Source organism: Ornithorhynchus anatinus, chromosome 2 (genome assembly GCF_004115215.2).
Source record: "Ornithorhynchus anatinus isolate Pmale09 chromosome 2, mOrnAna1.pri.v4, whole genome shotgun sequence".
Classification (NCBI taxonomy): Eukaryota; Metazoa; Chordata; class Mammalia; order Monotremata; family Ornithorhynchidae; genus Ornithorhynchus; species Ornithorhynchus anatinus.
Genome location: NC_041729.1, coordinates 27,944,797 through 27,972,286, shown reverse-complemented (window position 1 = coordinate 27,972,286; position 27,490 = coordinate 27,944,797). Strand labels below are relative to the sequence as shown.

The window sequence follows — 27,490 nt, the reverse complement described above, 5'->3', positions numbered from 1 at the left end:
ATCTGGAGGGCTTGGAGAGAAGCTCATTGGAGGCAGGGAAAGTTTCTACCAACTATCTTATATTGTACTCTTCCAAGTTCTTAGTAGAGAGCTCTGCACATAGGAAGAGCTCAATAAATATGATTGATTATTCCTGCTTTTATGCTTTAATTTCAATAGAGGCAGAGTGGGGAGGATACGGGTAAAGTAACTTTCCGTTTGCCTTGCCTAAAGATACACAAAAAGATCCTCTAGACTGTAAGCTCGTTATGGGCAGGGAACACGTCCATTAATCTCTGTTGTATTATACTCTCCCAAGTGCTTCGTACAGTGCTCTGCACATAGGTGCTCAATAAATACCATTGATTGATGACTGAGGAGGAAAAAAAGATTAATGCCGAAATGGGGCACGGATAGATGCAAGGAGGGTTGACATTGGATGCCCTCTGGGTAAAAAAGTGGCGGTCCGTTTGGGAATAACTTTCCCAAATGGAGAGATTTTGGTGGGTGCAAAACTTTATAAGAACGGATGACTCCCTGGGTGGTGATTGGCCAAATGTTGGATGGCCAGGGATGGGAAAATGCTGGTGAGGAGGAACCTGAAGTCAGAGGGTGGAGGAAGCGTGCTCCGTGGAAACACGGAGGAAAAACAGAGCACTGTAAGAACCTCCGTTTGGGGAGGGTCCCCGGCATGAAGATTCGAGGAATGGCAAACGGATGTGCAAATGCCATCTGTAGAGAGTTAAGGGATGCTGGGAGTAAACCGAGAACGATCGGTGCGACGACGTCACGGGTCATCTTGCAGGAGGTCTAAATTGCAAGGCAGTCAGGGGCAAGGAGCTCCCACCAGAGTGACTCCTGGGTAGCTCTGGATGAATTCAGTCAAGAGCACGGCAAGGAAAGAGCTGAGAAAATCTGCAATGGAGAGATGGAACTTAAAAGGGTAGGAAAAGTGAATTGGCTAACCATACTCGTTATCTCTGTTTATCTTTCACATTTTCATAGGAATTTACTGTCTGAAAAGACTTGGCCGATGGATTTTCTTAACTATTAGAATTGTAAAGAAAACCTGTGGCACAATAAGAATAGAATGTTTAGAAAATGGATTTAAGGGGTTTTGTTTCTTTTGTATGATGTGCCAGAATACTCCCTCTCCCTCCCCCCCGCCCCACCTCACAAAAATGCTATAGGGATTAATGAGAAAAGGTGAAGCACAGTGAAAGAATGTGCTATTGAAATACATTATGCCTTGTGTTCTACCAAATTTTATTCTCTAGCACTCAATTTCTTATTCTTTTGACGCCTTTCTTGCCTTCAGAAATTTCCCATTCAAACTCATTTATCTCTTCATCTGCCCTTAAGTTTCCACTCCCTCTTTTCTTTCAACTCTTTTTTTAAAGGGAGCGATAGTTACAGCAATGAGACCTTCAGACAGGTACGCTGAGTTTCTCTGCTCATATCTCCCATTTCTTCCGCATTGACCACCCGGTTCAGAGGACTTCCAGCCCTTCCCCTGACTCCCCTTTGGCCCTGGATGTCCAGTGAATGGCCATAATCCACCTGTTTGGCAATGTCTTTCCTTCACTGTCCCTGGAATCCTCCCTGCGGTGGGTTTCTAGTGTGGAATTTGGTGCCCACCTGATCCACTGAGTGGGAAAGTCTATTAAAGGATCAGTTTAGCTTGTTCCTTATTTCCGTCAACCGGTTTACACTCTTAGAGAGTTTCTTAGGAAAACTGGAAAATGAGAGGTGGCCATTGTTTTCAGCACACACAGTATTTCCCCATGTTTCGCTGGCAACATGTATGTATGTTTATGGGGGGACGGGAGGGAGGAAAAGGAGGGAGGGATCCCCCAGCCCTCACAGGGGCTGGAAGGAGACCCCGGACCCCATCTCCCTTCCCAATCGTTTCCCATTAGCTGTGGGCCCTCTTAGGCGAGAGCAAGCACGGATGCCTTCGAAACCTGAATCGAACACGTCAAAATGGAATGGGTCTGATAAACACTCTACTTCGAAAAGGAAAGAGAAACAAGACAAGTCCCGCGGGTTCACGTTGGTAGCAGACACATCTGTCTCCACGTTGGCCGCCTCTCTAGGTTCGTGAGTGTAGGTGCTGAGTCTTTCCCTCCGGAGCCTGGCTGCCGGTGCCGGGGAGCGAGCCCTCCGCAAGGTGCCGGGCCGCGGTGCCCCGCTCGGGGTCGATGCGTCGCTGCCGCGGGAACTTGGCGTGACGGGTCAGAACGTGGGCAACGGGCTACCGCTTGGCCGAAGAGATCAGCGAGGGTTCTGTGGGAGGCCCTGCACCGTGGCCCTGAGCTCAGCCAGGCCGGGCCCCGGGTTCGGCTTCCCGTCCCCAGCCGGAGGTGGCAGCCGGTCACCCTGGGGCCAGACCTCCCGCTTCAAGCATTTCAGTTCTTCTCGGATGTCCTGCACCTCTTGCTCCATGGCTTGAAACTGCTTCAGAGTTACAAACCTCCTAGAGGGGAGAAAAATCCCGGTCAAGGCAATGGGCACGGTGGTATTTTCCCTAGACGGTCTGTCCGTTCTAGGCGCTCCGTTGCCGAAAACGTCCGCTCTAGAAGGGCTCTCCCACCCTCAATTTCCTCTCACCTACTGACTGTGGGGGAAGTAAAAAGATCGTGAGCAGGGAGATCGGGGAGGCAGCCCTGGAAGCTCCTGTCAGATGAGTAACTGGTAACGGGGAGTAGGGTTTGGCTCAAGATGCATAGGTCGGCAAAAGAACATTCCCTGCAATAGCACTCCAGGGGCCCATTATCAGGCTCCCCGCTTTGGCACTGTGATCATTAGCTTCACTAGCCGGCTTGGAGCAGAGCATTCAGGGTCTGGATCTGCAGTGGGATGGGCAGACTCTGGGACTTGTGTCTTGGCCCAGAACTTCACTGGGGGCAGTCTCACAGATTCAGCAAGATCCACTCAAAAGGAGGCCAGAGAATCTGAGAGGGAAAGGGACCGCGTAAGCACGTTTGTCCGTAAATTCTTCGGTGGGCCGCAGACGGTTAGTTTAATGCCTTTTAAGTCTACTTTGGTAGGCATAAAATAGCATAAGCACTTGGATCTGTAGCCTTTGGGCACTTGGTATTCACCCCAGCCTCGGCCCCACAGCACTTAGGTACATATTTATAATCTCTTTACTTACATTTGCATTGTGGGCAGGGAATGTGTCCACTGATTCTATTGTATTGTACTCTCCTAAGCGTTCTGTACAGTGCTCTGCACCTAGTAGATGCTCAATAAATACCTCCGATTGATTGATTTGATGATCGCAGCCTTTAACCCCCTCCCAGGGATGCCTGTGGGTGCTGAGCCAAGGATCCGTTCTCTCCTCAGTCGATCCCCCAGAGCCTTATCGACTGGAGGCGGAAGTAGAGACTCTCAGTGGTACCCCTATGCTTACTTCGACTTGTCTTATCCCCGGGCCGGTCCCGAGGTCAGTTTTAATAATAATAATGATTGTGGTATTTCTTAAGCACTTACTATGTGCCCAGCACTGTTCTAACCCCTGGAGTAGAAACCGGGTAATCAGGTTGGACACAATCCCTGTCCCTCATGGGGCTCACAGTCTTAAGCCTCATTTTACAGATGAGGTAACTGAGGCACAGAGAAGTTGAATGACTTGTCCAAGGTCACAGAGCAGACACAAGGCAGAGCCAGGATTAGAACCCACATCCTCTGACACCCAGGCCTGCGCCCTTTCCAATAGTCCAGGCTGCCTCAGTCCCCCTCCGGGACACATTCTCGGGACTTGTTGTGAGTTTACTGCAGCCAGGTTAGTTAGTGCTATAAAGGCCCCAGTACAGACTTACCTCAACCAAAGCATCTCCATGAAGAGCTTGGCTGAGCAATCTGCCAATAACTGGATTTAGTAATAACAGCGTAATGTTTTTTCTCCCCGTGAGCACTTTGATCCCACCACATTGGTTTAACAGTAATAGTGATAGTATTTGTTAGTCACTTACTACATGCCAAGTACCGTATTAAGCTCTGGGGGAGATCCCGAGAATCAAGTCGGACACATTCCCTGCCCCAAGTAGGGTTTCCTGTCTAAGTAGAATTTCTGTTCTACCAATCTGAAACACACTTCCAGGAGGCTCCGCTTGACCTCTCTCCATCTCGAAGATGGAGTTCTTTTAGGCGGCATCTAGAGTTTTCTTGGATTTAGTGATCTAAGGGAAGCCGTGGGCTCGCATCTTAAAGCCCAAACCCCAGTTTCTACTCCCCCACATACCTCTTGCGCACGATGTCATCTTCTGTTTCACTCGAAGCTCTGTCGGCCGGCTCTGCTCTGGGAGGGGCTCGCTCAGGTCTCTGGGAATGACTCCAGAAGGTTAGAGTCTCATCGGGCCTTGTGCTTTTGCTACTTGAAACCGACGTGTGGCCTGGAACATTGAAGTTTTGCACTGCCAGAGGAGAATGCGAGTCCGAGGAGCCTGGGCTCAGCCTTGGGTGGTCCGGACTGGATGCCGAGCTCATGGATGGGCTGATGGAGTTGGTTGGGGTTTGGGACTTCGGGTCGGCCACGCTGGGTAAAAGATAGGCCCGGGAATGCGGTAGACCGGGAACTGGACTGAGCCCGGGATTGGCTCCTCTGCACAGCAGGCAGGACCTTGGGTTGGTCGAGCCGGATGCTATATAAGGTCTGGGGTTGGCTGGGATGGACGCTGGGTAGGGGCTTGGATTTTCCGGACTGGAACCCGGACTGAACCTCCAACTGGCTGGGCCGGATACTTGGGAAGCCCTCGAGTCAGCGGGGCTGGTCGCTGAACTGAACCTCGGAGCGGCTGAGGCCGAGTTGCCCGATGGGATTGGTCTCGGGCTTCTGCTGCCCAGGAGCCGGGGTTTGGGTGCCAAAGGGAAGGTCCTCACGATGCAGATGGCTTCTAGGGAAACTTGGCCCTGCTCTGCAGAGCTCTTGCTGGCGGGCTCTGAAGGTGAGGTACCATCCGACGTGGTGCCGGGGGAGTCCGTTGGAGGAAACCGGGATGATCGCTGGCCCACGCGACCACCTGGGTTTCTTTGCGCTTTAGTAGCGTTTAAAGGTGAGTGTTCTGCAGCCCTGAGGGAGACAAAGGCAAATCATAAGAGTAACAGCTCCTAGAATCTACAAAGCATCCATCTTCCAAGAAGGTCAAACACCACCCTTGGGGTATCTCTCTCCATTCCGTATGGTGAACGGGTTGGACTTCATCCTGTGACGAGTCTTGCGATTTCTTCCTCAAATCAATACGTGAATAGAAAGCTGGACCGTGATTGGGAAGGGAACAGCTACTACTGAGAAGCGCTTTCCCAAAGAGTTCAAGCACAGGCTCAGGTCCTGTCTTAAAGGTCCGTGTTTTTCTGCTTCTTGGAGCACACGGTTGGAAATTTTGAACTCTGCCCGGATCTCCCGGCCAACGAGGTAGTGGCTGCTGGTCACTGGCCAAATGGCTATGGCCACTCTGCTCAGCAACTTCCTGTCCATCGTCCCCCACCCCCCACCCCCCATCAAACCCTCCCCAGGGTTTCCTATGCTCCTATGACTCTCCCCAAACAGAGTAGAGTCCCTAGAGGTACCGGTAGGGCTTGGGAAGGGAGGCTAGAGGGGACCTGCTTTTCCCACATTCTTATTATGGTTTATGTTAAGCGCTTACTATGTGCTAAGCACTATTCTGAGCGCTGGGGTAGATACAGGGTAATCGGGTGGGGCTCACAGTTTTAATCCCCATTTTACAGATGAGGTACCTGAGGCCCAGAGAAGTGAAGTGGCTTGCCGAAGGTCACGCAGCGGACAAGTGGAGGAGGCGGCATTAGACCCCACGTCCTCTGACTCCCAAGCCCGTGCTCTTTCCACTAAGCCACGCTGTTTCTTTCACGTGCATCTCCACAAGATGCCTTCCCAATCTCTTCCGGGAAGAGGCAGCTTGGGAAGAGGTTGAGCGGGAAACAATAGGCCGAATCAGTGGTATTTACTGAGCACTTATACTGTGGGCCGAGCACTGTACTACGTGCTTGCGGGAGTACTGTAGAGAGCTCTCACTTAGCTCAGAGAACTGGAAGAGAGATGTTCTCAGTGAAAACTGAGGGAGGCTCCATCTCAGCCACCTGTACCACTGACCACGTGTGTTGCCGTGAGCCACGCCCCTTCCTCCCCTCGCTTTGACCACCCACCTCACCCCACCCTACTCTCCTCCAGCTTGCTTGATTTTGTAGTTATGGAAAGTTACGATTGAACTGAGGCTCCCCCTCCAAGGGCCCCGAAGCAGCGTGGCTCAATGGAAAGAGCCTGGACTTGGGAGTCAGAGGTCATGGGTTCGAATCCCGGCTCTGCCGCTTGTCAGCTGGGTGACTGTGGGCAAGTCATTTAACTACTCTGTGCCTCAGTTACCTCATCTGCAAAATGGGGGTTAAGACTGTGAGCCTCACGTGGGACAACCTGATTACCCTGTATCTCCCCCAGCGCTTAGAACAGTGTTCTGCATATAGTAATAATAATAATAATAATGATGTTGGTATTTGTTAAGCGCTTACTATGTGCAGAGCACTGTTCTAAGCGCTGGGGTAGACACAGGGGAATCAGGTTGTCCCTCGTGGGGCTCACAGGCTTAATCCCCATTTTACAGATGAGGGAACTGAGGCACAGAGAAGTTAAGTGACTTGCCCACAGTCACACAGCTGACAAGTGGCAGAGCTGGGATTTGAACTCATGAGCCCTGACTCCAAAACCCGTGCTCTTTCCACTGCGCCACGTATCAAATACCAACATCATTATTATTAGGCTTGTTGAGTAGTAGATCTTCATGATGATCCTATGAGACCTAGCTTTGACTTTGTGCCGTGAAGGGAACTGCAGTCATCATAGCAGTGTGATACCGTCTCAGATGACTGCAGCAGCAGTTAACCACGTGAATTCAGTGAATTTATGGGCTTCATCCTATGCTCAGACAGCTTCACCATCTTCCTGGTAATTAAGCAATTTTGATTTTGGCCAATTCAGTGAAAAGTCGTAGCTTTGAGAAATTTTCCTAGTGCCTTCCTTCCAAGGAGCTCAAGGTTCTGGATCAAGATCAGCTTCTTCAAACATACCGTATCCTTCAAACAGTGCACTATAAGGGCGGATGCAGATGAGAGGAGAAGGGGAGGGTGAGGCTCAAAGGAGCAAGAACCCAGAGTGAAACGAAGAGGAGCGAGAGAGCAAGCATTTTCAGATTTCAAGCATTCATTCATTCAGTCGTATTCATTAGCACTTACTATGTGCAGAGCACTGTACTAAGCACTTGAGAAGTACAATTCAGCAACAAAGAGTGACAATCCCTGTCCACAACGGACTCACAGTCCAGAAAGGGGGAGACAGACATCAAAACAAGTAAGTAGGCATCAGTAGCATTATTATAAAGAAAAGGAATTATAGATATATGCACATCATTAATGAAAATAGAATTATAATTAAAAGTATGTACATATACACACAAGAGCTGTGGAGCGGGCAAGGTGGGGTAGAGCAAAGGGAGATGGCTGGGACGATGGGGAGGGGACGGAGAGTAAAGGAAAAGGGGGGGCTTAGTCTTAGCACGGTGTTAGATACTAACAGTGACACCTCACACATTCCCAACATTATTGCAGGACGTCGATGGCACAAGGGTCTCTCACCCTATCAGTCTCCGCTGTGCTGTCTCTTCCTGCCCCTGCTCTGCTTTTCTCGGCAAAGAAGACAAGGGGTTTAAGCATACACTTGAGAAAGGAATCGTGCGACTTTTCAGTGGCACCAGTGTGCCCGCCGTTTGCATAAGTTATGAAGCAGTACGAGCTCTTCTCCTACACTTGAGTATTCCAAAATGAAAACATTTGAACAGCTTGAAAGGGCCAGGGAGGATGGACATACGAAGGGGAAGGGGCATGGCCTAGTGGATAGAGTCAAGGGCCTGGGAGTCAGAAGGACCTGGGTTCTAATCCCAGCTCTGCCACTTGTTTGCAGTATGACTTTGTGTCTCAGTTACCCTGTCTGTAAAATGGGGATTAAGACTGTGAGGTACACGTGGGGCAGAGCCCATGACTGAACTGATTACTTTGAATCTACCCAGTGCTTATTACAATGCCTGGCACATTGTAAGTGCTTAACAGATACCTTGGAAAAAAGCAAAAAGAGGTGGGGGGTGGGGAGAAGACCAGAGAGGCAAAAGCAGATGGGGTGAAATAGAGGCAGAAAAAGTCTCTCTTTTTCAAGATAGCAAGATGATTTCATTAAGTGTAAATAAATATGAAGAGTACTCAGATCAGGGAACAGCTTTCTGCCTATTTATTCAAATGATTTAGCTGAATGACTATTTCACTTCCCAGAGAGTAGAATTTCCATTTCCATCCCTGGTTATTAGATGGCTGTAAATGTCACTTGACTATTTGCAAAGTGGCATGATGTGCCCATATGGTGAAATGCAGCCTTGCTTGCTGATGGGGAAGGAGAATGAGAGAAATTCATGAGGATCTCTTGTTGGCTGCTAGTTACTTAATGGCCCTCAAAGTTGGGGCCACCTTTCAGAGTAGGTAAGAAGAAGGATGCTAACACTGAGCACTCCAGAATTCCTCCCTCTGGGAAGGTGAGGAGGCCCTGGCTGACTGCTTTGGATGATGATGGTGGTATTAAGTGCTCATTATGAGCCAAGTACTGAAGTAAACAGGTTATCAGATTGGACAGCCTCCCTGTATTACAAAGGGCTCACAGACCAAGAGGGAGGCAGGGAGAAGAGGTATTCTATCCCCATTATTCAGATGAGGAAGCCAAGGCACAGAAGTTGAGTGACTTGCCTAAGATCACACAGTTCACAAGTAGTGGAGTTGGGACTAACAATAATAATAATATTGATGGTATTGGCTAAGCACTAACAATCTGCCAGGCACTGTACTAAACACCGGGGGGGGGGGGGGGATAAAGACAAACTGAGTTGGATGCAGTCCCTGTCCCATGTGGGGCTGATGGTCTCAGTCCCCATTTTACAGATGAGGTAATTGAGGCATAGAGAAGTGACTTAGATTCACACAGCAGACCCGTGGTGGAGCGGGGATTACAACCCATGACCTTCTTACTCCCATGCCCATGCTCTATCTACTATGCTATGGGTCTCCTGACTCCCGGTCACGTGCGCGGCGGAAGGGGAACTTTCATTTGAAGTGCTTGGGCAATCCAGGGGACGGTTTTGCAGAGACAACCTAAGAGGTCAAAGGAGAGGAGAAAATCCAACAAACTGGCCCTATCCACTTGCCTTTGGCCCGTCGCTGAGTCCTGGAGACAGGGGCCAGAAAAGGTCCCCTATCTATAAGCTATTTTAATGTCTGTCTCCTGCTGTAGACTGTCAGCTACTTGTGGACAGGGAATGTTTCTACCAACTCTGCTCTGTTGTCCTCTGCCAAGCACTCAGTACAGTGCTCCACAGGACTTTGGCAGGCCAGGCTGTGCCCTGTCCTTTCCTCCCAATCCCACAGCTGTGAGCCCAGCATCCAGCTCCCAAGATGGCGGGGAGCCACGGGGTGTGATTCAGCTGGGTTTCGCCTGAGTTGGGTTAGGTTCAGCGAGACACCGGTGGTGTGGAGGCCAGACTAGATCTGATCACAGTGGAGAAGGACAGCTGAATGCTGACCTGCCATCTTGGAGGTCTTGCGTAGTCCACCTCAACTCTGGGGTGGCGATCGCTCTCGCTGCCCTCCCCGAAGTTGGTGCTCGTGGGTGGGAATGCTTCTCTTCCCTGACCCTGCCCGGTGGTGGGCAGGCGGGGGTCCTGGAGTCCGGAGAAGCCGCTCACCATGCGATTGGCGTCCAGATGTCTGAAATACAGACTCCTCTCTATCCGTTCCCTCGGTCCTTGTGGAGTGGAAGTGACTGAGAGGAGGAAGTGAAGTGTCACAGGATTCAAAACTTTTGCTGTACAGAAGTAAGCTTCCGTAACTCTTCGTGGCCATTTTGTGAAATTGATAATCAATAGTATTTATTGAGCGCTGACTGTGTGCAGAGCCCTAAGTGCTTGAAATTCAGGGGGCGGCGACAGCTTCTCTGTCTCCAAACTGAGGAGAACATCTCCTCTCTCGGGTGGGAGGGAGGTGGGGGATTAAGGCGGGGCGCTGATGCTGGGCTGGGTTTAGATCGGATGAACACCCGGGGCAGGGCCCCTTCCTATCCGTCGATTCCTTATTTGGATTTGATCTGGGAGTGAAGCTGTTCCCTGGGAAAGCTTCTCGGGAGAAGGGAAGCTTACTGGGGAACTGGTGCCTTCAGGAATCAGGTTGATGACGGGAAGTAGTTTGATCATCCTCTGATTAAAGAATCCTGACACACTCCGCTTCCCCCTTGACTGTGGGTCTGGCTGAATCCGCCTCTGCCCGTGGAGAGAGCCCCTGGTGGGATCTGGGAAGGGCAGAACGGTGGGGGAGATGTACTTCACTGTCTTTTGCTGAGAGGTCGCTCACCTCTCAAAGAAGACCGAGAGCGCAGCAGGATGATTGGATTTTCACATTACTTATTCAATTTTCCCCTTGTGTTTCATTTTAGATAAAGCCTTGCACTTTGGGCACAGTCGGGGTTCTAGTTCATGAATTTCCATGTGACGGACTCTCTCTGAGGTGGCTGGGCTCCTCGAGGGTTTGGTTCTTGATGCTCCAACCCCGGGGACAGGACGGGGCCTAGGGTTTCTCTTGCTAGGCCCCCTCGGGAACAGCGGCCCGCTTAGACGATAAGTCTACCGTGTCTACTACTACTACTAATAATAGTTATGGTATTTGTTAAGGGCTTACTATGTGCCAAGCACCATACTCTCCCAAGAGTTCAGTACTGTCCTCGGCATGCAGTAAGCGGCCCAATAAATTCCCTTTACCGATCCCGTTTTACAAGGGTAGACTTTGAAGCACAGGGAAACACTTGACCAGATTTCTAGCTTAATGCAGGGGTGGGGTTTCGAGCTGTTGCTTCTAGAGACTCCGGGCAGCCGTTCAGATCCCTAAGCCAGGAGGCCCGATTGGACTTGGGCATCAGTGTCAGCCTAAGAGAGTTGGAAGGGGGATCACCAGGTCTTTGGGGCTAGCTCCTTGCCCCAAGGCAGGGGAATGGCCGAGCCCCTCAGAGCAGATGACCGTTTCTTGTTTCTTTAGATATTTCTCAGGTTAGAGGCTTCACGGGCACCTTCTGTAGCAGGCTCCGGGGTTTCGGTCAGTGGTATTTGAGTGCTCACTGTGTGTAGAACATCACTATAGATGGGGGAATGTTTCCAATAGGGATGTCTTCCTTGTATCCAGTCAAATTCTAAGGCACTGGCAGGATAGCCTGGGACCCAAGAGACTAGGGTTCTAATCCCGGCTGGGTCACTGGCCGGCTGTTTGATTTTGAGTAAGTCACTTAACCTCTCTGTGCATCAGTTTGCTCACTTGTCCTTGTGATCTCTGGGCCAGGGACTATGCCTGATCTAATCATCTTGTCTCCACCTCAGCATTTAGCACAGTGTTTGGCACATGGTAAACACTTAATAAATCCATTTAAAGTATTTCCTCTTATCTGGTTCTCGAGGGGCAACCAGCATTTTTAACATTGAAAAAACTCGGTCGTTTAGGTTTTATTAGGCTCCTCTTAGCCTTCTCTTCTTCACGCTAAACAGGGTCACTTGCCCACAGTTGTTCTATCAGTGGTACTTACTGATCACTTACTGCATACTAAGCACTTGGGAGAGTCCAGTCCGATAAAGTCAATAGTCAGGATCCCTTACAGTTTAGAGGTGTCACTCAAAGTGTAACATTCTGTACTAGCTGAAGTCTGAAGACGCTACTCTCTTACTACAAACCAGCCTGCACACTTCACTCCTCTAAGGCCAACCTACTCACTATAACTCCATCTCATCTATCTCACTGCCAACCTCTCGTCCATATCTTGCCTCCGGTTTGGAACGCGCTTCCTCTTCTTATACGACAGACAGTTACTCTCCTCACCTTCAAAGCCTTATTGAAGGCACATATTCTCCAAGAGACTTTCCCTAGCTAAACTCTCATTTCCTCTTCTCCCACGCCCTTCTGCATCATCTTGATTCGCTCCCTCTATTCACAGCCTCCCCACCCCTCCCAGCCCTCCAGCACTTAAATACATATCCGTAATTTATTATTTAAATTAATATCTGTCTCCCCCTCTAGACTGTAAGCACAGTGAGGGCAGGGAACATGTTTCTTATTTTTGTGGTGTACTTCCTAAGCGCTTAGTACAGTGTTGTGCACAAAGGAAGTGCTCAGTCAATAAGATTGGATGATTAATTGGGAACCCTAAAGCTAGGTTCTGACCCCAGATGCCTGATCATTTGGGTGTATGCTGGTGTCTCTGGGCCCAAGCTCTAGCCTGACCACCAGCTAAGTGAATGGAAGGTCCAAGCAGCAGTGACATAAATCAACTCACTGGTGCTCATCCCCACCCTTAACCTGACATGGACTAAACAGGCCAGGCCTCAGCCACGCAGGTGTTTGGCGGCGGTGGTGAGAATTGTAGCAGGAACAACATTTTTCTTCTTAACAAAGTTCGGGAGGTTAAACTCCAACTTGGTTCTACACGGAGCTCTGCTGTGGGCCTGAAGAGCCTGGGCTCTTGCACAGATTGCCAGCGGGGGTCGGGGAAGTGATGCTGGGGTGTATGCTTGGGAGAGGAAATGTAGTCCACGAGGGCTGACCTTAGGAATCATCCTGTAACAGCAATCATCCTACTTCCGGGTCCGCCACGTGCTGGTTGTGTGACCTTGGGCAAGTCATTCAATTTCCTGGGCCTCAGGTCTCTCGTCCGAAAAATGGGAATAAAATCCCTGTTCTCCCCCATTCTTAGATTGTGAGCCTAGGGGATGGGATGCAAGGACTGCATCTGATCTGATTATCTTGTGTCTACCCCAGTAGTTAGTCCAGTGCTTGGCACGTAGCAAGCGCTTATTAAATACCACAGTTATTATCATCCTGGGTTCCTCTGTGATCTAAGCAGCGTGGCTCAGTGGAAAGAGCACAGGTTTGGGAGTCAGAGGTCATGGATTCTAAACCCGACTTTGCCACTTGGCAGCTGTGTCTGTGGGCAAGTCACTTAACTTCTCTGTGCCTCAGACACCTCATCTGTAAAATGGGGATTAAAGACTGTGAGCCTCATGTGGGACAACCTGATTACCCTGTATCTACCCCAGCACTTAGAACGGTGCTCTGCACATAGTAAGCGCTTAATACCCACATTATTATTATTATCTCATGGGCTCTACATACAGAGTCAGGAAGAATAAAGGAAATGAGCCACAGCAAGCAACAGCGTGGCTCAGTGGAAAGAGCCTGGGCTTCGGAGTCAGAGGTCATGGGTTCGACTCCCGGCTCTGCCACTTGTCAGCTGTGTGACCGTGGGCAAGTCACTTCACTTCTCTGTGCCTCAGTTACCTCATCTGTAAAATGGGGATTAACTGTGAGCCTCACGTGGGACAACCTGATTACCCGGTATCTACCCCAGCGCTTAGAACAGTGCTCTGCACATAGTAAGCGCTTAACAGATACCAACATTATTATTATTATTAACAGGGCAACTCGCCAAATTCCCAAGTGGGAGAGGAGTGCTAGCGTCTGCCAGTGGGGTGGTCACGTGCTGGGAAAAACCCTCAACGCCTCTGTCCTACTCAGGTACATAAGCAGTCGGATCACTGAGTCAGACTGGATCCATTCAGCCTGGTATCCTGCCTCGGACAGTGGCAACACGAAGCTTAGATGGAACACTGATTGTTCCCTCCTAGACACCCACCCTAATGTTTAGGGATAAGCAGCGAAAGCCCCTAATTAGGCCTTCTGGGTCTCTGTTTCTTCATTTGTAAAATGGGAAGCAACCTGACTCGGCAGGCTTGTTGGGAAAGAATAATTAATGTTAAAACATTGTGAAGAACTCGAAAATTAAAACGTCAAGTAAAAATAAAAACCAAGCGTAACTGCTAATGATTATTCTGGAAACACATTTGTGGCAAGGTATTGTTTAGATTTATTCTCCAGACCCTCCCGCGGTGAAGCCCAGTGTCAGCTACTCGATGAATTTTGTTCACGTAGGCCTTGCTCAACACGGGCACCATACCCCCGGGGAGCTGATTTGAGTATTGAGCTCCTGCTGGTTTTAAAGGGAACCAGAAACGTGGATCAGGGCCACGGGGGCTGGAAAGTAAGAGGAGAAATCGGTGTTAAGGAGGAATTTCAGCGAGCCGAATCCGAGGAAACTACCATATGGGCCTGGTGGAGCTTAAAAGAATGTATTTATAATTAATGCCTTTGTCAGAAATTTTCTATTTATATTTTTAAAAACAACTGACAAAGTTCCAATGGAAAGCTGCTGGAGGAGGAAATGAGGTTGGGAATTCATTTTTCAGGACACCCTTACAGCTTATACATAGGCCCAGCACCATCCTTCACTTCTCGTGGAGATGGAATACAGAAAAAGGGAAAACCAAATCCTGAAAAGGGGCTAACGGTATTAATGATGATACGGGCAAAACCCCACATGCCTATCATCTTCTTCTGCATGACCCAACCTAGTATTTTTCAGAGGGAATTTGTCAAAGTTCCATTAAAATTAACTAGTAGAAAATCGCCCTATGTTCCTTTTTTATAGTATTTGTTAAGCTGAATTGAGTGCTGGGGTAGACACGAGCTAATCAGGATGGACACAGTCAGTGTCCCACATAGGGTTCGCAGTCTTAATCCCCATTTTACAGATGAGGTAACTGAAGCATACAGATGTGAAGCGACTTGCCCCAGGTCACACAGCAGATAAGTGGCAGATCAGGGACTAGAACTCAGGTCCTTCTGACTCCCAGGCCTCGGGCTCTATCCACTGGACGATGCCGAATCAGATTCCATTAATGCCTTTAAGGCAGAAGTTTATTCTGTGAAGTTTTCCACCCTGCCATTACGATTGTCTTGGACAGCTACAGCTGTGATGCAGTAAAAATAGCTGTACATGCATAGAGTGCTCGTTTAATTCAGATGTCCTCTTGTGCTACGGTTCCCCAGAGTCGCAGATGAGAATTTTAGGTTGCACTGGAGCTAGATGGTATCTGTATTTTATTCAGCAATATGGTGCTTCAATGTTAATACCAAAAATGACAAGCTATATTGAATCTGATGTTGATCTAATAAAAAGGGCAAGTTCCTTGAAAGTTCAAGGAAACAAGTCAAGAATATTCTGATTAGGGCAAGCGCTAACGGCCTTTGCCGTTACCAGACAGTAATACTAATAATGTTGGTATTTGTTAAGCGCTTACTATGTGCAGAGCACTGTTCTAAGCGCTGGGGTATACAGGGTAATCAGGTTGTCCCACGTGAGGCTCACAGCTGATCCCCATTTTACAGATGAGGTAACTGAGGCACAGAGAAGTCAAGTGACTTGCCCACAGTTGACAAGTGGGGGAGCTGGGATTTGAACCCATTACCTCTGACTCCCAAGCCCGTTGCTCTTTCCACTGAGCCATGCTGCTTCTCTAAAGGAGACTAACTCGATGTTACTCTAGTTCCACTGGGCACTCAGCCTGACTTGATGATGTCACAGCTACCATTTTCTGATAGTACTCAGACTTCCCATGGTCTTAGGGCATATCTCAATCATTCTATCAATCAGTGGTATTTACTGAGTGCTTACTATGTGCACAGCACTGTTCAAAGCAGTTGGGAGAGTACAATATAACGGAATTAGGAGACGTGTTCTCTGCCCATCCAGGGTCCCCTAAAACCCCCACTTGCTCCATCTCCTTTGCGTCCCCCGGCCGGATCCGTGGCAAGTCTGGAGTGGGTTCTGAACCGTAGAACTCGGCGGCAGAGCCAAGCTGGGCACTGAAAACCACACACAGGAGAGAATAATGTCCGGTCCCGAATCGGCCCTGGATGGACACAGGCCAACGGGAAACCAGACGGCTCGGGAATCAACCCAGGGGAACAGTCACCCTAATCCAGTTATTTAACATGCCTTTCTCATAAAGGATGAATTAGCATCCTCTCTCTGAGGTTTAGCTTTGACGTTCGGCAGAGTCCAGACCTCTTTTCCAGGAACTAACTTGACTATTAGGTTAATTTTCATGCTCCAGTATAAATTTGTGGAACCATATATCTCATATATGGAGCTCTACTAAGCTCCTTAAAAGTCCAAATATAGGTTTTTAAATGCGTACTGTCACATAACAAAAACTTCCCTATAGCTTTTATTTCTAAAGCAGTTAAGTCTTCCTAAATGTATGAAACTACAAAGAGCATGGGCTTTGGAGTCAGGGCTCATGAGTTCGAATCCCAGCTCTGCCACTTGTCGGCTGTGTGACTGTGGGCAAGTCACTTAACTTCTCTGTGCCTCAGTTCCCTCATCTGTAAAATGGGGATTAAGACTGTGAGCCCCACGTGGGACAACCTGATTCCCCTATGTCTACCCCAGTGCTTAGAACAGTGCTCGGCACATAGTAAGCGCTTAACAAATACCAACATTATTATTATTATTATTAACTGTGGTTCAACCCCAGTTCCCACACTTGATTACTTACCGAGATGCCAAAGACTCCTTCGGGGTTCCAGAAGCAGCTTTATGACAAAATTTGTAAAAATATTGGCATAATTCAGATACCCCGAGAGCAATTTCTATGGAGAAGCAGCATGGCCTAATGGAAAGAGCACGGTAAAGAGCATGGGCCTGGGAATCAGAGGACCTGGGTTCTGATCCCAGCTCTGTCACATGCCTGCTGTGTGACCTTGGGTAACTCACTTCACTTCTCTGTGCCTTGGTTATCTCATCTGTAAAATGGGGATTAAATCCTACTCCATCCTACTTAAACTCTGAACCCCTTGTGGGACAGAGATTGTGACCAACCTGATGAGCTTGTATCTATTCTAATGCTTAGAAGAGTCCTTTGTACATAGTAAGAGCTTAACAAGTACCATAATTATTAATTATTATTAAAAATGCTTGTCATTTAAGCAGCTCCTTTCTGAAAACCTTTGAATGTCCACAACAGGTGGTACACGATGGGGCCTAAGCCATGGCTTCTGATCTTCTGAACTTTCTTGGACTCACCACAAGGAAGTGTTTTTGTCTTCTTACTTTCCCTGGGTGCGCAAGTTCTACTGACGTGCCATTAAGGAGAGAAAACAAGGTCATTCTAATAAAATTTTACTCATGCTATAGGATTTAAAACTGGTGTGCGGTCTTCACTGTATTCCCTTCTTTTTTTCTGAAGAGATGGGATTAGACTCAGACTGCTGAGGCAAATTGTAAGGTTTCTTATTGTTTGTTCATTGACTTCATTGACTCATTCTCAGCTGTGTGGAGATTGTCACGTTTCATAGGTATGAAAACCTGGAACGTCTTCTCATCCGCCTTTTTCCTGGGAAGCTGGAAAGGTTTCCCAAGGACGCATCTCACTGAATCTTACACATAGGATTAGAACTACAACTCTCTATAAATAGCAGAGAGAAGCACTTAAGGAAACAGTTATGCCAAAGGGAGGGAAATGGCTAGAGTAAAGACCAAAAAAAAAATCAATAAATTTAAACTTCAGTGTGGTTTTTCTACTGGCTAAGCAATATCAGACTGCACACTGTTCTGCTTTGGAAGTATACAGAATGAACTTTTAGTGCAACTCTGTGGAACTCTTTCATGTTGGACCAAATGCTCACTTTTTCTTCCGGTATTGTTATGGGCTTTGAAAAGGTCAATCTCTGGCCCAGATGGGCTTCTTGTCCCATTTCCTGCTTCCACTTTGTTTCCTTTCTGCTTGACCAGGGGCACCCTAGGGCACAAGAATTTCAGCTCATCCGAATTTAAGAAACCATAAATTTCCGCCCCATATTGTAGGCACCCGAAGATGCTATGACCCGAGACCAAACAAAGATCTGGAGGCGAAAAGAAATGAATCAAGTCATCTTTCCAAATGACCACCCTTTCTTTCAAAGTACCATTTCTGCTTCTTTATGGAAGGAGAATAAATTAGTAAAATGAAGGGCTTGTTTGCACCATGTTCTGATTCCTTCCATCTCTTGTCAACCCCCTCTTCTTGTCTCCCTGTCTTAGTCCAAAGGAATCCAATGAATCCTGAACTAGGAGAGGTGGAGATGCTCTGATCCTCAGCAACCTGGAAAGAATGGAAAGCAGAGTGGCCTAGTGGAGAGAGGACAGGCCTGGGAGTCAGAAGATCTGGGTTCTAATTCTGGCTCTACCACGTGTCTGCTGTGGGACCTTGGGCAACTCACTTAACTTCTCTGTGCCTCATCTGTAAAATGGAGATTAAGACCCTGAGCCTCATGTGGGACCAGGACCGGATCCAACCTGATTATTTTGTATCTACCCGAGTGCTCGATACAGTGCCAGGCATAGTAAGAGCTTAACAGTTAAAAAATCTGGTCCGGTTCAGCTCGTCCCTGGTCAGAAGGATTCTAGGGAGACTTGTTTCAGAGCCACCCTAGGCACCCAGGTCAGCTCTAAGGGCACCAGGATGGCCAAGGGGATTGCAGACCAAGCTGGGCCCACCCAAAGCGGATCCGATCTCTATCGCAGTTGGAACCAGTCTGGTATTTTTGCCTCAGTTGATTTGGCCACAAATAGGCCAAACATTCTGGGACTGGCCCCTTAATGGAAGGCCCTCCAACACACACACAAAACAGAGAGAGATACATATCATATACACATTACATCTGTCTGTGAAATATCCCCCCGACACTGAGAGTATTAAAAATGATCAAGGTTGTGGATTGTGGTAGATATACATATTTTAAAGGATAAGTTTTCATTATTAAATCATGTCAGGATATGTAAAAAAAGATGATCCAACAATTTATTCAATCTTCTTAGTAGATTAAATACTATTCTGAGGGGCAAAACCCCTACGCTCTCTAGCATTTAAGCCAAAAGAGTTTTTTTCCTTTTCATTTAGCATTACGGTGCCTTTTATTTTCAGATGTTTCCTTTGGTTCCCCTGGAAAAACACAGCTGAAACAGAGGCAGAATCCGGCCCCGACCTCTCTATGTCACCTGGCTATTGCCCTCTCCTCCCCGTCGTCTGCAGGGAGACAAGCACTGAGGGGAAACAGAATGACTCTAGGCCTCCCTCCCCCAACCACCTCTCCCCAACCTGGGAGAAGGCAGGAGAGTGAGCAGGCCAGATCAGAGAGTTGTCGGTGGTTTAGTTCTCTGGTGGTCTCCACACAGGGAGGTTCCCTGTAGGCCCCAACCCTGAGGGTAGGTCAAGCCTGGAAGGAGCTACAGCAGCCTGGTGCCGTGGCTGCTGTTTATCTACAGATAGGGTGGGCTGACCCATGTAGAGGATTTGACACTTACCTTAGCCTTCTCCATATTTGGTGAATCTGGTACAAGATGGACCCATTTTATTTTATTTTTTACCAAAGCTGCCAGTGTGATCCCTTCTTACTGTGCACACTTGAGGACTGCCTGGTAAGCTCTTTAGGAGCAACGACCAAGCCAGTAACTCTCATTATACGTTCCAGAGGCCTAGTACTCTGCTCGGCACACAGGCTCTCCAGATGAAGACGCGGGATCATCCTGAGCCCTTCCAGAGCGGGCTCCAATAAGTGGATTCTCTCAAAGGCAACCCCTCCCTCCCCCCAGATCCTTGAGCTGTACACACCCTCCCAAGCACACAACCTCACAGAACCTCAACAGTGCATATGCATTGTTTCTACATCCGCAATGTCTGGTGCCTGTCAAGCAACCTGATATTCCTTTCTCAGAGGTCACTCAAGCGTGAGCTGTCAAACATGCGTGCCCAATAACATTCACTCCTCCCTAGGATTTAGTTGTGCATGCTGTTTCATACATGCCCCTACTGTGCATGCCCTCATTCATTCATGCAACTAACTGGGAATCACCTCAAATCCTACCCATTCATGCAACCTCTCTGCATACATGAAATATAAATACATGACAAACGAAACACAGAAACATGACCCAAAATATGTTTTTTTTAATGGCGGTTTTTAAACATACAAGTTTTTATACCTCTTAGGCTCTTCATTTTCGTGCCCTCCTTCCCTCCCCTTGACTCAGTGATTTCTCCCCCATCTCAAGTTTATGATCGTTAAGTTTGCCAAACCTTACAAGTTTTTGGTGTCATCAAAATAGTCCAGAGTCTGAAACAACAGCAGTGAAGGCTTTTGGAGGAATAGAAACTCTTTCTAAGGCCTAAAGTTGCCTCATGCTTTGCCATAGTAAGCCACACATTCCACTCTTGGTTTCTTATCATCCAAACAAGCCCCAGGCAGTGAAGAAAATGAAAGCTGCATTAGTATAAGGAGATGAAATGGAAACGACAGTCACGAAGCACCAAGAGCGCGAGGACCAGTCAGAAGAAGTAAACTGATTCCAGTGCTTCAGATGGGAAATCAGCAAAAGAGGAGAAGCAATATTGTCTCCTCGATAATTAGAAATGCAGAGAAATGGCTCTAGAGTTAATAGGATGCAGTATGCTCCGGAGCTAAGCGCAGGTAACAGGAGAATGAGATCAAATTAGTTTTATCCAAAGCGTTTAAAGGAATGATCTACTCCGTAGAAACACTCTAATCTATTTTAATGCCTGTCTCCCCTGATAGGTTGTAAATTTGTTGAGGGCAGGAATCAGGTCTATTCATTCTACTGTACTCGCCCAAGTGCTTAGTATAGTTCTATGCCGACAGTAGGCATTCAGTACATTCTGTTCGTTGATTGATTAATTACTTCAAAGGGATCTGGTTTGCCACATATAAGCCTTCAAGACCTCATGAATCAATATTTCTTCAAGTAGGTACTTTGAGAATTCTTAATCAATCCCATTGCTCGCTCTGTTGACTTGTCTTTCCGATCTATGGTGAAATTTCTAAGGGCAAGGAGATGCCATCGGTGTCTGTCTTGAGATTTTGCAGAAGTCTGCAGGCTCTTTGAATAGGCAGAACCTAGATGGGTGTAGATGCACTAAATATTCTGTATTTTCTTTCAAATGAATTTTAGCTTTTGGCCCAATGTAGTGACCATTTGTAGCAAAACAGCACCACCAGCCATTAGAGTACTGATTTTGGACCTCACGTGGATTATAGCCCACATTTTATTGCCTTTTAATTATTCTGAAATGGATGCAACACCCATTGCAAGGATTAAGGTGGAAGAGTGGCCAGAGGCAGATGAGACTGTCATTTCCGTTACAGCATTCAAAGGCACTGCAATAAATTGATAGTCCTAAGCCTCTAACGAATCTGCCAAAGGAAAGTAGCAGGGGGTGGGGGAAATAAAATCAATGGAGACCTCTCAACTCCCGCTGTAAAGCTACAAGAGCAGGAATCCAGGTTAGGATAACAGTAATAATAATAATAATTGATACCTATGATATTTGTTCAGTACATGCCAAGCACTGTTCTAAGCGCTGTTACCAGATTGGACACAGTCTCTGTCCCACGTGGGCTCACAGTTTAGGTAGGAGGGAGTAGGACTTAATCCCAATTTGACAGATGAGGAAACTGAGGCCCAGAGAAGTTATGTGACTTGCCCCAGGTCACACAGCAGACAAGTGGCCGAGCCGGGATTAGAACCCAGGTCCTCTGCCTCCCAGGCCCGGGCTCTTTCCACTAGGCCACGCTGCTTCTCTGAAGACTGGCATACGGTAGAGACTCGAGACCACTTACTGTTGGGGTAGCGTCCATGGCGGCAGTCTAGTCGTAGGTCCTCGTCGTCATTCATGTCCCCCTTCTCATTCCTGGAAAGAGAGAAATGACTTCTCTGAACAGTCCCTATTATTCTTTCCAAAGGTACAGTAAGAGAAGAGTCAAATCAGCAAAATCACCACATACCTGGTCTCCTTCTTCGCCATCTCTAGCCAGTCAGGCCCAGTTATGGAGATCCCCGTGATCTCGAGAGAGATTCGGTTCCAGTGGCTTTGCCTTCTCCCAGGAGAAAGCTTAACACATGGAGGGGGTGTCAGGGAAATAAAATTGGTAGTCTTAGCTCTCCCTCTCTTTCTCTTTCACCTGTCTTTCTCTCTGCAGATCATGGGCAGCAGGAGCTGAGGGTACCCATTTTTCTTTCAAGTTACTTCTAAGAAAGAGGCTTTGGAGTAGCCAGTGAAGTTTGTTTCCTGGCTTCTTTCACGGGTATTGCTAAATCAGGTACAGTTTAAGTCTTGGAAGTCATACAGTGTCACTTATAGACACAGTTCTTCAAAAGCGCATGTTTTCATTGTGTGATTCGGGTGGAGCACCACTAGGGAATTCTGGAACATTCTTCTTACACAGTGAATCAGACTGGATAGAACATGGGTTCTACTGGCGCATGTAGACTGGAACCCAGATTACCTCAGTCATTCAGATAGTAGTGGCCACATTGCAGAACAGACCTCATTTACGCTTTAAACCCAGACTCCTTAAAAACACTGTCTCTGTGAAACAGAATCACCAGTACAAAGTAAACTCGTCCTCTATACTGTCAATTCGTTGTGAGCAGGGACTGTGTCGTTTACTGTTGCACTGTACTGTCCAAAGTACTTAGTAAGTGCCCTGCAAACAGTAAGTGCTCAATAAGTATGATTGAAGAAGAATGTATATGAATGAAGGGACTTGACTTTCCTTCCCTGTGCTCCTGGTTGCTAAAAGTATCTGGGTCTCAGCCGTGGGGGAGGGACGGGGGTTCATTTATTCAATAGTATTTACTGAGCACTTAGTGTGTGCAGAGCACTCTAATAAGCGCTTGAAAAGTACAATTCAGCAATAGAGACAATCCCTGCTCACGCCAGGCTTACAGTATAGAATGGGGGAGACAGACATCAAAACAAATAAACACCGCATCAATGTAAATAAATAGAATTATAGATATATGCACATCAAAGCAAGTAAACAGGCATCAATATAAATAAATAGGGTTACAGATATGTACATATATACATAAGGGTTGTGGGGCCAGGAGAAGGGGGTAGAGAAAAGGGAACGAGTCTGTGTGACGCACGGGTGGGGGGAGCTGAGGAAAAGGGGGGCTTAGTCTGGGAAGGTGGAGGAGGTGAGCCTTCAGTAGGGCTATGAAGGAAGGCAGTATGATTGGCAAATTTGAGGAGGGAGGGCATTCTTGGCCAGTAGGCCCAGTGGGCCAGGGGTCGACGGCAGGACAGGTGAGAAAGAGGCACAGTGAGAAGGTTAGCACCAGAGGAGTGGAATGTGTGGCCTGGGATGTAGAAGGAGAGAAGCGAGGTAAGAAGCTTTGAAGCTGATACTGAGGAGTTTTTGTTTGATACGGAGGTTTACAGGCAACCACTGGAGGTTTTTGAGGAGGGGGATGACATGCCCAGAATGCTTCCGTAGAAAGATAATCTGGACAGCAGAGTGAAGTATACACTGAAGTGGGGAAAGACAGGAGGTTGGGAGGTCAGAAAGGAGGCTGATGCAGTCGGGATAAGTGATTGTACTAACTTGGTAACGGTTTGGATGGAGAGGAAAGGGCGGATCTTGGCGATTTTGTGAAGGTGAGACCGGCAGGCTTTGGTGATGGATTGGATGTGTGGGGTGAATGAGAGAATGGAATCAAGGATGACACAAAGGCTGCAGGCTTGTGAAATGGGAAGGATAGTTGTGCCATCCACAGAGACAGAAAAGTTAGGGAGAGGACAAGATTTGGGAGGGGAGATAAGGAGCTCTGTCTTGGACATGTTGATTGTTAGGTGGCAGGAGGACATCCAAGTAGAGATGTCCTGAAGGCAGGAGATGTGAGTCTGGAGGGAGGGAGAGAGAACAGGGGAGGAGATATAGATTTGGGTGTCATCCACATAGGGATGAGACTTGAAGCCGTGGGGGTGAATGAGTTCTCCAAGGGAGTGAGTGCAGATGGAGAACTGAAGGGGACCAAGAACTGCACCTTGCGGGACCCTTACAGGTGGGGGATGGGAAGGGGAGGAGGAGCCCATGAAGGAGACCGAGAATGAACGGCCAGAGAGATAAGAGGAGAACCGGGAGAGGACGGAGTCAGGGAAGACAAGGTTGGATAACGTGTTGAGGAGAAGGGGATGGTCGCCAGTGTCAAAGGCAGCCAAAAGATCGAAGAGGATTAGGAAGGAGTAGGAGCCGCTGGATTTGGCAAGAAGGTCATTGGTGACCTTTGAGAGGGCGGTTTCAATGGAGTGGAGGTGGCAGAAGCCAGATTGGAGGGGCCCCTGGAGAGAGTTGGAGGAGAGGAATTTGAGGCAGCGAGTTAAAAGACTCGCTCCAGGAGTTTGGAGAGGAGGATAGGAGGGAAATGGGGAGACAACTGGAGGGGGCTGGGGGTCAAGAGAGGGTTTTTTTATGATGGGGGAGACACGGGCATGTTTGAAGGCAGAGGGGAAGAAGCCACTGGAGAGTGAGTGGCTGAAGACGGTAGTTAAGGAGAGAAGGGGTGAGAGTTTTTATAAGGTGCGAGGGAATGGGGTCCATTGCACATGCGGAGGGAGTGGCACTTGAGAGGAGACAGATCTCTAAAAATACTGCTGGAAAGGATGGGAAAGCTGACAAAGGGGCCAAGAGCAGGGGAATTTGGGGGGAGCTCAGACCTGATGGTGTTAATTTTCCTAATGAATAAGTGGCCAGATGGTTGGTGGTGAGGGGTGGGGGGAGGGGCAAGAGGGCCTGGGGAGGGAGTTAAATGGAGGTTGCCAGCAGGGTCTTCATACGAAATGGGGGTAGAGACAGAAGGAACTTGGAGGACTTTGGGCTTGATGGGGTGGGTTTGGGGAGATGGGGTAATAGGGGAGAGGTAGATACTATGGATCATTTATTCAAAGACACCATGTCTAATTCTCACCTGAATACTTTTTTCCCAGAGCTTACAGTGCTCTGTACATAGTAAGTGCTTAATAAATAAGTTTTATCACCACTACTTCTACTGTTCTGGCTTGGGGAGGGAGTAGATAATTGTTGGGGGGGGGGGTTCCAGGTGGACTGAGGAGCTCAGGTCCATGAGGTGAAAATGCAATGGGTGCAGAGTCATGAGGATCTTAGGGGAGTCTAGGGGTTGGAGGCAACAAGGATGAGGAAGTCTTTTGCTCCAAGCCTTGGGATTCTGCAATCCCCAAACAAAACCAATGCAAAATAGTTGGCTATAACTAAGAGGCTTTTTTCCCCTTTCTGCTACCCCCTTAAATTTCAGGCTACTAAGGCTCTGCAATTAAGAAATAGTTAAGTAACGGGGTTATTCTGCTAGTTAATGTTTAATGGAGAATCACTGGTCATGGGAGGCGGCAACATGGGGCGCTTCCCGGACTTTCCTTCAGTTGGACGTAACTGCTGTAGAACTATAGAACTATTGTACTATACCAAACTTTGTGTTGCTTTGAGTTTTGGCAACTTCGCAGTGCTGAAGTTAATGCAGTAAAATCCAACTTTCTGAATGGCATTATAACAGAACACGGATCAGAAATATCACTCGCGGTATCTTTGAACCATCTACCCCTCGACCCGTTCATTCCCGATAATCACTGTTTTCTATATCACGATTGCCCCATGGAATGAGGAAAACGAGGATCTGTGGGAGCACAACCATACAGCACGTTAGCAGAAATTAGTATTTTTAAAAAAATTCTCAGGTTTGAAATACCTATTTCTAAAGCATGCTAACCACTTTGACAGAGTGGAAATTACAAAAGGTAAGAACACACAGTCTCAATTATTTCACCAGCCACACGAATAACTTAAAATCTAATGACCAATCCAGATTTTTTTTCCCTGACCTGCTCTCCCCAAGTGCAGACTCACTGCTAGTGAAATTAACAAATCCATCACTATAGCCCCCAAACTGAGTGCACCTTGTGCACCCATTCCAAAGCAATACATGTGGTAGTGGGGTTCACAAGATAAGCATTTCGGCATATAAAGGGGGAACAATTTGGTATTTTTATTGAACTCAAGTCAGATAAAAAATTGATAATTTTTTTTAAACTTGTCTTATGCCGTCGAGTCATTTCCGACCCATAGCGACACCACGAACCCATCTCTCCCAGAAAGCCCCGCTCTTCATCTGCAATCGTTCCGGTAGTGTGTCCGTAGAGTTTTCTTGGTAAAAATGCGGAAGTGGTTTACCACTGCCTCCTTCCACGCAATCAACTTGAGTCTCCACCCTCGACTCTCTCCCATGCCGCTGCTGCCCAGCATGGGTGAGTTTTGGCTAGGAATGGAATGAGTATGCCTCTGCTCAACTCTCCCTCCACCATTTACTAGAAACTCTCCAGGTGCGACGCTGAGAGGGGTTTTTTAAACTAGTAAGTGCTTAACAAATACCATAATTATTCACAGATGCCTCCTAACACATGGAGAAGTTCAGACTGGGTGGGAAAACTTGTGAGCTTTCCTGCTTAATGCATTCCTTCATGCTAATTTTTGACTTTCTCCATGTACAAGGCCATCAGTGAATACTTCTAGAACAGCAAGACTCCATGATTGGGTGGCTCAGACTCCACAGACTGACAGCTCTAGAAATATATACCGGAAGATAAATTTAGAAGGAAAAGATAGCTGAATAGGTTCCACTTCCAAGTGGAAGCAACATGCCTTAGTGGAAAGGGCACAGGACTGTGAATCAGAAGACCTAGATTCATTCAATAGTATTTTTTGAGCGCTTAGTATGTGCAAAGCACTGTACTAAGCGCTTGGAATAAACAAGTCGGCAACAGAGAGAGACAGTCCCTGCCATTTGACGGGCTTACAGTCTAATCGACCTGGCTCTGCCTCTTACCTGTTGTGTTATCTTAGGCAAGTCACTTATCTTCTCTGGTCCTCCGTTCACTCTTTTTTAAAATGGGGATGGAATACCTGCTCTCCGCCCCCGTAGACTGTGAGCCCCATGTGGGATGGGAGCTGACTGCATTGTATCATCCCAGTGCTTAGCACATAGTGCTTAGCAGATACTATTATCTTCTGGAATAAAGCCACATGTGTAAATGCTATCCATTTAGGCTGATTCTCCATGATTCCTCTGTAGTTCTCAGTGCCAATCAATCAGTAGTAGTTTTTGAGCACTTAGAGTGTGCAGAACGCTGCCCTAAGTGCTTGGGAGAGTACAATAAAGTAGGTAGATATAATCCCTCCTTTTGAAATGCATAATCTCTCTTGATCCGAGTATTTGATGTGGCTGAAGAGATGAACAATCTCATCCTAATGGGGGCTAAATGAATGCCCATTGGCCTTGGATATCTTCCTCGATGCACTCTGCTACTGTAAACTCCTGGTGGGCAGGGAATGTGTCAGTTTATTGTTGAATTGTACTCTCCCAGGTGCTCAGTACAGTGCTCTGAACATATTAAGTGCTCAATAAATACGATTGAACTAATGAATGAATACTGTTTTTCCTCACCTTAATGTGTTCACAAGGCTATTAGGTGAGACTGTCATAAAATGTGATACTGGATGCCCCAGAAAAGTGACAACTCCTTTGGCTTGCCCCAATGTCTGAAGGATAGAGGTTCCTGAATGAGATCTCGAGGCTTCTGGCTAAATCCAGAAATGATGGCTTTAGACTGTAAGCTCGCTATGGGTAGGGAGT

General features: G+C 47.6%; 1 protein-coding gene across 6 annotated transcripts in view; it reads right to left on the bottom strand.

The window, feature by feature from the left end:
- Positions 1-1,228: 1,228 nt before the first annotated feature.
- Positions 1,229-27,490, bottom strand: part of GSG1L (GSG1 like) — a 249,653-nt gene continuing 223,391 nt past the window's right edge. For 3 of the 6 annotated variants that reach the window (XM_029057523.2, XM_029057526.2, XM_029057527.2), the window contains 2 exons: positions 4,226-5,053; positions 1,229-2,455 (listed from right to left, as the gene is read on the bottom strand). In XM_029057523.2, the coding sequence (XP_028913356.1) occupies positions 2,254-2,455; positions 4,226-5,053 (1,030 nt within the window). In that variant the 3' untranslated portion in view covers positions 1,229-2,253. Of the gene's footprint in view, positions 2,456-4,225; positions 5,054-13,991; positions 14,143-20,618; positions 20,902-21,624; positions 21,696-27,490 lie in introns of those variants that run through there. The other 3 variants (XM_029057531.2, XM_029057530.2, XM_029057529.2) reach the window with 3 other exon arrangements.